The sequence below is a fragment of the Scylla paramamosain genome, chromosome 10, assembly GCF_035594125.1.
Source record: "Scylla paramamosain isolate STU-SP2022 chromosome 10, ASM3559412v1, whole genome shotgun sequence".
Lineage (NCBI taxonomy): Eukaryota > Metazoa > Arthropoda > Malacostraca > Decapoda > Portunidae > Scylla > Scylla paramamosain.
Window position 1 is genome coordinate 27,890,260 of NC_087160.1, and position 11,672 is coordinate 27,901,931.

Consider the following 11,672-nt stretch of genomic DNA (forward strand, 5'->3'; position numbering starts at 1 on the left):
GCTTCCCTCATGTTTCTTTGTTGTTTAGTGATATTTTTCTTCCAATTTTCTTCCCCTGGAAGGTCTTTGCTCTGCAAGGGCTACGCTGTTGTCTGTCATAATAATGAAAGGTGTACGTGTTGTATAAAAGCAAAATTAAGATAGCAGCCTGTCATTTAAGGGTAGCAAGCAGACTAGAGGGAGGGAAATTGTGAAGTGTGTAGGTGTAGTGTTGGGGAGGTGTCCCAATGCAGGTGTAGGTTCACTCAAAATCTACCCAGCACTTTGGATCAGCCTATACTAGTGCATGACTCACAACACAAGCTGTCATTGGCTGGCACTTCCCGTGCTGATGTGGCAAGGGAGTTCTCTCTGGTCCTAGCAACTGATAGCCATCACTGAAGTGTGACAAGAAGGTTCTGTGGATAATTTCACTTGAATAGATTTTTGGCCCTATAGTGAGGTCCATTCTGACATCTGCGCTATCTCCTGTCGTGGTAGGAAAGTTGGGGAAGGCAATGCAATAAAAATAATAATTTCAGCTGCGATGCCACTTATGTTACTCTGGCTCTGGGCACCTCATATAATGAAATTACTCCAAGAAGAAAATGCTTATTAAAATGTTTCATTATTTGCTTCAATCTAAACAAAAAACTTTCTTCTATACAGTGTTAAGATATTAACTGTAAAAATTTATAATCAAATATAAGCATAGTAAGTGAAGGGTGGGGGACATGTGAGTTTGTTTGAAGCAAAAAGGAGGGCATCATGCAAGATAGTTTAGGAACCACTGCTCTGTATAAAGATAAAAGTTGTAGTCTCTCTCATAACAAGTTTTTGCCAGTTACATTGATTTGCAGCTAAGAAATTTTCTCAGGTACCCTTTTTCATAGTAAGACGGCTTTTGATTTCCAGTTTGATTATAGTTGAACTTTGTCAAAACCTAGTTGAATTAGAAGTTGAGGTTTATGTTAGATGAATCTTACTGCAAAATTTTAAGAATTTTGGTACATCTACTAGTCCCAGTGTTGAACAGCTAAATTTTATTTGTATACTTATAAGCTATGATATCAGTAGAAAGTTTCTTCTCCCTGTAGTGTATTTCTGAAGATGACATCAGGTTGATATTAAAACATCTGCTGCTCACAATAAAGTTGTTCACATTGGCACTAGTTGTCCTAATCCTAATGAAGATTTGTTTCACTAGAAATGCATCCATCTCTAAAATGCTTAAGAATTTTCAGCTAATTATTGCATAAAATGTATAGAATATAATGCCTTACCTTGCCTCCTAATACTTGTATTTCAGTAAACATTATAAATAAATGCTATAATGAATGAAGTCCTAGAATCAACTGTGTTATATATTTCTATAAGGGAAGGCTTGAGCTATGTACAAGTTTAAAAGTTATTTTAGTTATAGCAATGTTTCTGTCTTCCTGGTCTGTTGTTACTGATATAACATAACCCTTCATGGAGTAATGGATATCTTGCTGTGCTTATCAGGACTCCATTAGGCATGAATATTATCTGTTCATGGTAGAAATTAATCCTCTGGAGTGTATATGGAGTTTTATTAATTTTGTTTATCTATTTATTTTTCTTTTAGTAGAAAAGCTTTGGGATAACATACTGACCTTATATTGCAATAGTGAGAAGTAATGTTTTAGATTTTGTGCATTAACATATTTTATCCTCCGTTGAACTGTGCTTGCAGTAATGAATGGCTGTGCTAACTCACTAACTTCTCACTATCATTAGGCAACAAAACAGACCGAGAGGACCGGGAGCTCCCCACACATGTAGGGGAAGAGTTTGCTCACCGCCACAATATGTACTTTATTGAGACATCTGCAAAGGAAGCTGACAATGTTGAAAAACTCTTTATTGAAATAGCCAAGGAATTGACCCAGGTAATACTAACAAAACACTTTTTACATAAATATGTTTAGTTTCTTTACTTGCCTTAGTCTTTCATTTCAGACAAGTAAGGTGCAACACCCTACTTGTATTCCTGACTGTCTTGGAGATACGCCCAACATTCTTGACCTTTTCCTGACCTCTAATCCTTCTGCTTATGCTGTCACTCTTTCTTCTCCAGTGGGCTCCTCCGATCACAATCTCATATCTGTATCTTGTCCTATTGCTCCATTCCCTCCTCAGGATCCCCCTAAGCGAAGGTGCCTCTGGCGCTTTGCCTCTGCTAGTTGGGGGAACCTGAAGAGGTATTTTGCTGATTTTCCTTGGAATGACTACTGCTTCCGTGTCAGAGACGCGTCTTTGTGTGCTGAGCGCATAACAGAGGTGATAGTGTCTGGCATGGAGGTATACATTCCTCACTCTTTTTCTCGACCTAAACCTTCTAAACCTAGGTTTAACACAGCTTGTTCTCGTGCTATACATGATAGAGAGGTGGCCCACAAAAGGTACTTAAGCCTTCCATCACCAGAATCTCATGCATTTTATATTTCTGCCTGGAACCATGCCAAGTCTGTTCTCCAACTAGCCAAAACAGAAAGTGTCAAAACCTTTCAAGATCTAACTCCCCTCGTGACTTCTGGCATCTAGCCAAAAATATCTCCAATAATTTTGCTTCTTCTTCTTTCCCTCCTTTATTTCAACCAGATGGCACCACTGCTATCACATCTGTTTCTAAAGCTGAACTCTTCACTCAAACCTCTGCTAAAAACTTTACCTTGGATGATTCTGGGCTTGTTCCTCCCTCTCCTCCACCCTCTGACTACTTCATGCCACCTATTAAAATTCTTCGCAATGATGTTTTCCATGCCCTTGCTGGCCTAAACCCTTGAAAGGCTTATGGACCTGATGGGGTCCCTCCTATTGTTCTCCAAAACTGTGCCTCAGTGCTTGCACCTTGCCTAGTCAAACTCTTTCAGCTCTGTCTGTCAACATCTACCTTTCCTTCTTGCTGGAAGTTTGCCTACATTCAGCCTGTTCCTAAAAAGGGTGACTGTTCTAATCCCTCAAACTACCGTCCTATTGCTTTAATTTCCTGCCTATCTAAAGTTCTTGAATCTATCCTCAACAGGAAGATTCTTAAACATCTATCACTTCACAACCTTCTATCTGATCGCCAGTATGGGTTCCGTCAAGGCCGCTCTACTGGTGATCTTCTGGCTTTCCTTACAGAGTCTTGGTTATCCTCTTTTAGACATTTTGGTGAAACTTTTGCTAGACATATCAAAAGCTTTTGATAGAGTCTGGCACAAAGCTTTGATTTCTAAACTACCCTCCTATGGCTTCTATCCTTCTCTCTGTAACTTCATCTCAAGTTTCCTTTCTGACTGTTCTATTGCTGCTGTGGTAGACGGTCACTGTTCTTCTCCAAAATCTATTAACAGTAGTGTTCCTCAGGGTTCTGTCCTGTCAACCACTCTCTTCTTATTATTTATTAATGATCTAAACCAAACTTCTTGTCCTATCTACTCCTACACTGATGATACCACCCTGCACTTTTCCACGTCTTTTCATAGACGTCCAATCCCTCAGGAGGTAAACATTTCACACAGGGAAGCCACAGAACACTTGACTTCTGATCTTTCTAAAATTTCTGATTGGGGCAGAGCAAACTTGGTATTGTTCAATGCCTCAGAAACTCAATTCCTCCATCTATCAACTCAACACAATCTTCCAGACAACTATCCCCTCTTCTTTAATGACACTCAACTGTCTCCATCTTCTACACTGAACATTCTCGGTCTGTCCTTTACTTATAATCTGAACTGGAAACTTCACATCTCATCTCTAGCTAAAACAGCTTCTTTGAAGTTAGGCATTCTGAGACGTCTCCACCAGTTTTTCTCACCACCCCCCCAGCTGCTAACTCTGTACAAGGGCCTTATTCGTCCATGTATGGAGTATGCTTCACATGTCTGGGGGGGGTTCCACTCACACTGCTCTTCTAGACAGGGTGGGATGAAAAGCTTTTTGTCTCATCAACTCCTCTCCCCTAACTGACTGTCTTCAGCCTCTCTCTCACCGCCACAATGTTGCATCTCTAGCTGTCTTCTACTGCTATTTTCATGCTAACTTCTCTTCAGATCTTGCTAACTGCATGCCTCCCCTCCTCCCACGGCCTCGCTGCACAAGACTTTCTTCTTTCTCTCACCCCTATTCTGTCCACCTCTCTAACGCAAGAGTTAACCAGGATTCTCAATCATTCATCCCTTTCTCTGGTAAACTCTGGAACTCCCTGCCTGCTTCTGTATTTCCACCTTCCTATGACTTGAATTCCTTCAAGAGGGAGGTTTCAAGACACTTATTCATCAATTTTTGACTACTGCTTTGACCCACTTATGGGACTTGCATTTCAGTGGGCATTTTTATTTATTGGATTTTTGTTGCCCCTGGCCAGTGTCCTTCCTACATAAAAAAAAAAAAAAGATGGAATTTTCAGCAAAGTACTGTAAGTCTTCACCACAGTATATTTTCTTATTTCTCTTTTTGTTTCCCTAAATCTTATTTTAGATGAAGATAGCAGCACCAGGTTTATCACCACATGTGTGACTAAACAGTGGAAAGATATCTGTCATGTTTGTGTATATGGCTGTTTAGTTCTGAGGTATTTTGCACTGTAGAATTTTTCCCATTCATGCTTGTAACTTTTAAGGAATAAGATTGATAACTTTTATGAAATTAACCATGAAGGATTAAAACAATGCACAATTTTATCACATGCATGGAAACTGTGGTGGATTATTGACTTCATCTTTCCAATTTTTAGTAATTCACCCTTTAAGGAAGGTAAAATTAGTGATGAGCCATACACCTTTGCTGAGAGAACAATAACTTATCAGAGAAAAGATTAAGACTTACTGCATTTAGTAGTAGCACTGGAATTCTCTTCTTGGTGGTTAGTTAAAAAAAAAAATAAATAAAATAAAATAATATATATATATATATATATATATATATATATATATATATATATATATATATATATATATATATATATATATATTGTTCTGTTCATTATTATGTGAAAAGAAATGGTGTGATTCAACAAAAGGAATAGTTAGCTGTTTAGTTATCTTTCATGTGTTTCTTGAAAGAGTCAATATTGTCTTTTCTATGGTTGTTGGGGCACTCATCTTTAAATGCATGTACAAATCAGACATTTGTTTGTATATATATCTTTCAAAATGCACCCACTTACTGAGTGACTCTTGAACCTTTAATGTATTACTGGCACTCCTTAAGTCTCAGGAATGCTGCTCCCACCCTCCACTGATAGTCCTTGTGCTAATGACACCTACTCTTTTTCTTTGGGAAATGCAGCTTGTTCGTAGTGGACACTTTGACAAGGTGAGTACAGTAGCTTCTAAGGCACTAATTTTTTCTCTTTCTAAAGAATGTCCACATCAGTGTGCCTTTTTTAAATTGTTTGTTATGTGTATGCTACATGTGTTGCTCAATAACTCTGGAATACTCTGCTACAATCTGCAATAAGATTGTTTATTTCTTTAACTTTGAATGTATTAATGATTCATGTGTTTTTGGGTGACTTATTTCTATTCACTCAAAATTGCCTTCACAACAGGACAGCAAAGTAGGAGACCTGTCACCACAAGATGTGTCGAATGTCACTCTGCCCCCAGCAAGGGAAACTCGATCAGAATTTGCCTGTTGCTCACGGTGGCTGTCCTCCTCCACGTAGCCTAGTCTGGGATCTCAGATATTTGGTGGTGGTGTTGTAAGTCTGATACTCAGTTAAAGCTTTAACCAAAAATGTTTGGTAGCTTTCGGTGGTGACCTTAAAGCATTACTGTTACTGATATGACAGATTTTGTACTAATTGTTTTTTAAAATTAAGTTTGCACTCCAGTTTTGGTATAATTTACATAATATTTTGTTATTTTAGATTATACTTTTTTGGTGTATTTTCATATGCATGACTTCGAAATAATGCAGTGAAGTTGATGGGATGTACATCTTTCCAGAGAGTGATAATAGATATTAGGTTGGATGTTAAATGATGGAGGTATGTGGATGAATGGTATATGGGGCTTTGGATAGGCAACTGAGATAAGGCTTCATAACTTGACCAATTTGGTGGATGTCTTCCTTGTCTCATCAGATCAAAAAGCTGCAGCAGCAGCATGAATAAAAATGTCCTCTTTACTCGTGCAACTTTAAATGTAATTTCTGCCTTATTAAGCAGTTGAAAGCCACCATAAACCCTTTATTGTGGACCAGTGTTTTCTTACTTAAATTGTAATATTATAGCAATGTGATTAAAGTGTTCAATGATTTTTTTTTCTTTTTAAGTTGTTATCTGTATTCATTTTTGAACCACCACCATTAGTACCACAATGATAACCAGAAAGTCAAATAGGAATTAAATGACTTCAGATTTAAATTCAACCAGTATTAATATAACAATGGAAAAAATGTTTGCTTCCATACTATGAATCCTTGTATGCAGGAAATAATTACAACTGGAATGGTTAGGCATTAGATATAAAAATTAATCAAATGACAATCACACAAGATCATGTCACTTATCTTTATAATATGGTTTTATTAATTTGGTAGCCAATAGTACTGCACACATGCATTGTTACATAAAGTCAGATATCTATAATTGTGTCGGTGAATTGTGATATTGTGTCAGCATTACAGCGGAATTTGCTCCTGCCTACATGAATGTTGATTGAACCTGCTTTACCCTATTCATTCTGGTAAGCAGTTTGGGACAGCCTCAGAGTTGACTGATTTTGAATAGTGTCCCATTCCTCATTAGACCAAAAACTGTATTACCTTATCATCACCTCTGAGCTGTGTGCTGTAGCAGGAAAGCTATCGTAGATCTTTGATGTTTTACTCTTAAAAATTTGGCTGTGATATAGTAATGGATCGCTACTGAAACAACCATTATATATTCTTTTTTTTTTTAACACCATATGATTGTGCTTCAGGTATGTGATGAAGATTTAAGTTTATGCCATGAAAATGTTGCATAGGTTTATATTAGGGGATAATTTCTGCACTTTTATTATTTGTTATTTATTATTATTATTATTATTATTATTATTATTATTATTATTATTATTATTATTATTATTATTATTATTATTGTTACAAAGTACTAATCTTTTCTTAGCTATCAACTTTCATGAAGGGTATCAGCCTAGTGTATAGATAAACATAGATATGTTGGCCTGAAGTTCTTGGTCTATGGTATTTCTAAAATATAATTTCATCTAAATTACAACATACACTACAGTTAAGGTTAATCTTTCATATAGGTTCAGACATGAGTTTTTAAAAGATAACTTTTATTATATTATATATTTTTTGTTTTTATGTCTGGTTTCTCTAGTCTATCAGGGCTAGGACAGTACTTCCTAATAAAGGATTTTGATTAGGTATTTGGGACCTGTTACTCTGAGTGGATGCCCTTTCTACTCTCAGACTGTGGTCAGGATTCAAACCTGTGCACATGAGGACCCCTTGGCCCCCAAAGTGTGTGTGGTTCCACTGTACCACGGTGGCCCCAATATATATATATATATATATATATATATATATATATATATATATATATATATATATATATATATATATATATATATATATATATATATATATATATATATATATATATATATATATATATATATATATATATATATATATATATATATGTATGTAATGATTTTTAAGCCCATGTTTTGAGGTTGTTCTTTTAGTTTTCAGGTCAAAACATGTGAAAGCAGTCAATTGTATGGAAGTATAGTGAGGTATTGGGCATTGTGGCTTCTGATCTCTGCATGAAGGAGCTTATGGGGATGACCTTTTAATGAATAAGATCATTATATCATGAAAAGTAACAATCTTATGTGCAAAGTCATGTGTGAATCTTAGAGACGGTCTTTCTAATATGAGTAGTACTTGTTGCTTTCCTGGATTTCATGATAGCAGGATACAGTAAATCCTGAATTTAAAAGACTTGCAGTGAGAAAGGGGTTACCATTTGTGCTAAAGGTTGGTTAAGTTCACTGTAACATAGGAACTTTTTTATTTTTTATTGATTTTATTTTAAAAAGAAATTTCAGTATATATTTTTCATTCATCTTGATGGTGAAAGAAACTTCTTGCTCATACTTCTCAACAATGGGTGTATGGATGATGGTGCATGTGTAGAAGGATTGCTATTTGTGGGAAGTGCACTATTCTTATATCTTTCTCTTAAGTATTTTCTTTATATCAGTTTTCTCAAAAGGATTTTGCATTCTCTCTCCTATATAGTTTTTCTTTAGGTTTTTCCTAATGCTGCCTAATGTTGTCATTGCTGCAGTAGTCTTCTTTTTCAAGATAAAAAGCATCAAAGGTGTGTTGAAGATAGATGCCCACAGTGTATAATAAGTCTTGTAAGAGGAGAGGAGAGAGATTGTCAAGGTTGCTGTTGGGTGGCTTATCACTAGGTGTAAGGAAGGGAAATGCATTATTATTTGTCCACTCTGTTAAATATTTCATACTATGGTCTTTTGAATTGAGGATTTACTGCTCTTCATTAGGAATCAGATTCTACTGACACTGAAGGCTAAGCATAGTGTATGAGCCATCTAATTTATGATATTTCTTTATCAGTTAAAAAGCAATACAACTAAAACACTCATAGTGTTGTTGAATGATTGCAGCACTGAAAGCAACTGATGGAGGTCTAGTGATTACTGATAGAGACAATGAATTATTGTTTATATTACCAAAGATAGTTATGTGATGCAAATTGAATCTGTAATCTCCATTTTGTACATGGAAGATATAACTTTCTCAGTATAAGAGCAGATTCAGACTTGCCTTCACAAGTTGGATCTTCCAGATCATATTAGACTTTCAGATTTCATTTGAATGCCATATTTCCTGATACATTTCATGAGAAGTTGATTTGGACTGTATCATATAAATGTATGGTATTTGATAAAAATTGTAATTTTGAAAGTATTACCTTATGTTTTAATATTTTATAACTGTAGAAACTTGAGTAATTTTGTAAAGAAATATAATTGATATTTTTTTATATTTTGTAAATGCAGCTCCTGGTTATTATGATTAATAATTTTACAACTGACATTTTTTTTCCATAAGTTGAACTTGCTATTTTGTCAGATATATATATATATATATATATATATATATATATATATATATATATATATATATATATATATATATATATATATATATATATATATATATATATCATAGGGACAAACATATATATTCATGCTTGCCATGATTTTATGGAAGTGATTATTGTATATCTTCCTGAAAGTTTTGTGTGACCATTTCATTCATCCAGTCCCTCTAAATAATGTTAAATTTGAGGTGAAATTACAAATCAGCCAAGAAACAGTTAAGTGACTAATACTTTTTTGTAGCTTTATATTTTTCTCTCTTTAATGATGTGTAGGGTGAAGGTTAATGATTAGGGTGTAATTTAAAAATGTAAACTTATTTTAAAACATTAAAACAAATATGTAGTCATATGGAAAGTCTTGCCAAAGATCATGCTCAATTTTCTCAGTGCATTGTTATTATTTTCTTTTTTGTACTCTCAGTCTAGTCACATCTAGTTTTCTTGCAGCTTTAGTATTGGGATGACTGCAGTATTTATATATTTATAGTGTGGCTTACTGAAGATGTTTGTTATACACTTAATTTCCTCAGTGTTTAACTCCATACATTGTCACTATAGATATGCTTGTTTCACAGTTGATTGAATATTGTGTCTCACTTGCTGTGTTGTAAAGTTGCATAATTCTTGTTCAAAGCTGCTGCTTCTACTATTTTTAGCTCATAAATATAATATATTCTCAAGTTTTATACTGAGACCACCAAATATATATATGATCAATGACTTACAAATAGGATATCAGAGTGAACTAATACTTTGTACATGAACTGCAAGAGACATAGTGGATCTTGTAATGAGGAAGTTGCTGTTCAAGGGGGAAAGAAGAAAAAGAAGAAAAGATGATTAATCATTACTACTGTTTTTTTTTTTTTTTTTTTTTTTTTTTTTGCCTGCATTTCTGGCAATGAAGGTTTTGTATTTTGACTTGCAGTTCAGACCATGTCCAAATATTGCACTTCAGAAATCTGCTGCATATTCTGTCAATATAAAAACAGCATCATTAAACTTACTCTGTAGTGAATGCTGGTGTATTCATGTTCACTACTTACATACTGGCTTAATATATGTACCATGTGTCTCTTGTATAGTTCAACAGTTTCATAAAAGTATCTTATAGTACTGCACTATTGTACTGTCAAAGTGTAAATGATAAAATACTGTGGGGAAAAGGAGGTGCTACAGTTGCTGTGTGTGTGTGTGTGTGTGTGTGTGTGTGTGTGTGTGTGTGTGTGTGTGTGTGTGTGTGTGTGTGTGTGTGTGTGTGTGTGTGTGTGTGTGTGTGTGTGTGTGTGTGTGTGTGTGTCTCAGGTGCCAATTCTGCTCCTTATAGATCTCTGGTCTCACATTAATGATTCTTTCAAGTTGTCATAATGTTAAATGCATTACTAAGCTAGTGAGACATTAGTGTGCAACTGAATGGCAAATGAGCAAAAGGAGCTCATAAGGTGGATGGTGAATGTTTAGGGTTGTGCTGCTATCCTTGCCCTTTACCATCTTGTCCATTATGGGATTAGATAGTGGAGGGAAACATGGAGTAAGAGAAATGATAAAGGTGCACGCAAAATTTTGTCAATTAATTTTACATTAATTTTTATAGATGCTCAAGCTGAAAGTTTCTGTAGTTTATAGGTATGCACTAGAACTTGATGTTGGCTGAAACTCTTACAAACTATCTGGCTGCCTGCAGAACTTTTTGAAATTATTTTTGTCTGAAAGCCTTGTCAAGTGAAAGCAAATACTTGATGTTTTGTATACACTGAATGTTTGTTTTATCTGATAAATAAGATAAATATGAATTGGGATATATTGTAAGGAGAAAAGCATAGGAAAACTTGCTGTTTGTAACAGGAATGTTGTAAACTACCTTTTTATTGATTATGGCCACATGATTATTATTTTATGTATTTGACTGAAATAAGAACAGTACAGATATTTAATCTAACGTTTCTGTTGACATTACATTGGGGAAACATTAAACTAAGTAGCTGTCTTAAGGCCAGAAATGAAAATTAAGAGTTGATATAAATTAAACATACTGCTGCTTTCCAAAGGTCATATTTTTTAATTTAATGAATGCACTTAGAAGGAAGTATTAAAAAAAAAAATATTGGAAAACTTAAAAACATATTTATAATACCAAAAGATGATGCAGTGTGTCTTTCTTTTTTCTAAATCAGATACAATGAGGTTAGATCAGAATTTTGTGGAAGCATTAATGTGAACACTTATGAGAATGAAGGTATGGTTGTAGAGAGCAAGTTATACATTACCTGCTTACTTCAAGTAAGCAAAGAATTATACAGCTGCATTGATTAGCAAAAAAAAGTATTCAAAAGAAACTAAAAAAGTAAAAAAAAAAGTTGAACAGTTGCATTAAGTTCTGTGCATCTGACAAACCAGCTTGGGATGAATAACACAAAGATTTTTTTTTTTACTGAAAGTATGTAGGTTTTAGAATAATATGGGCAGTATTTTGAAAATTAAACTCAAATATAAAGTTGGGACCTCACATTACATTTGGCTATGGACAAGA

The 11,672-nt window shown here is 34.7% G+C and overlaps 1 protein-coding gene across 5 annotated transcripts in view; it reads left to right on the forward strand.

The window, feature by feature from the left end:
* Positions 1 to 11,672, forward strand: part of LOC135104473 (ras-related protein Rab-30-like) — a 36,133-nt gene that overhangs the window by 21,424 nt on the left and 3,037 nt on the right. For 4 of the 5 annotated variants that reach the window (XM_064011980.1, XM_064011981.1, XM_064011979.1 and 1 more), the window contains exons 5-7: positions 1,741 to 1,892; positions 5,278 to 5,304; positions 5,540 to 11,672. The exon at positions 5,540 to 11,672 is cut by the window's right edge and continues 3,037 nt beyond it. In XM_064011980.1, the coding sequence (XP_063868050.1) occupies positions 1,741 to 1,892; positions 5,278 to 5,304; positions 5,540 to 5,656 (296 nt within the window). In that variant the 3' untranslated portion in view covers positions 5,657 to 11,672. The remainder of the gene's footprint in view (positions 1 to 1,740; positions 1,893 to 5,277; positions 5,305 to 5,539) is intronic. The other variant, XM_064011983.1, reaches the window with a different exon arrangement.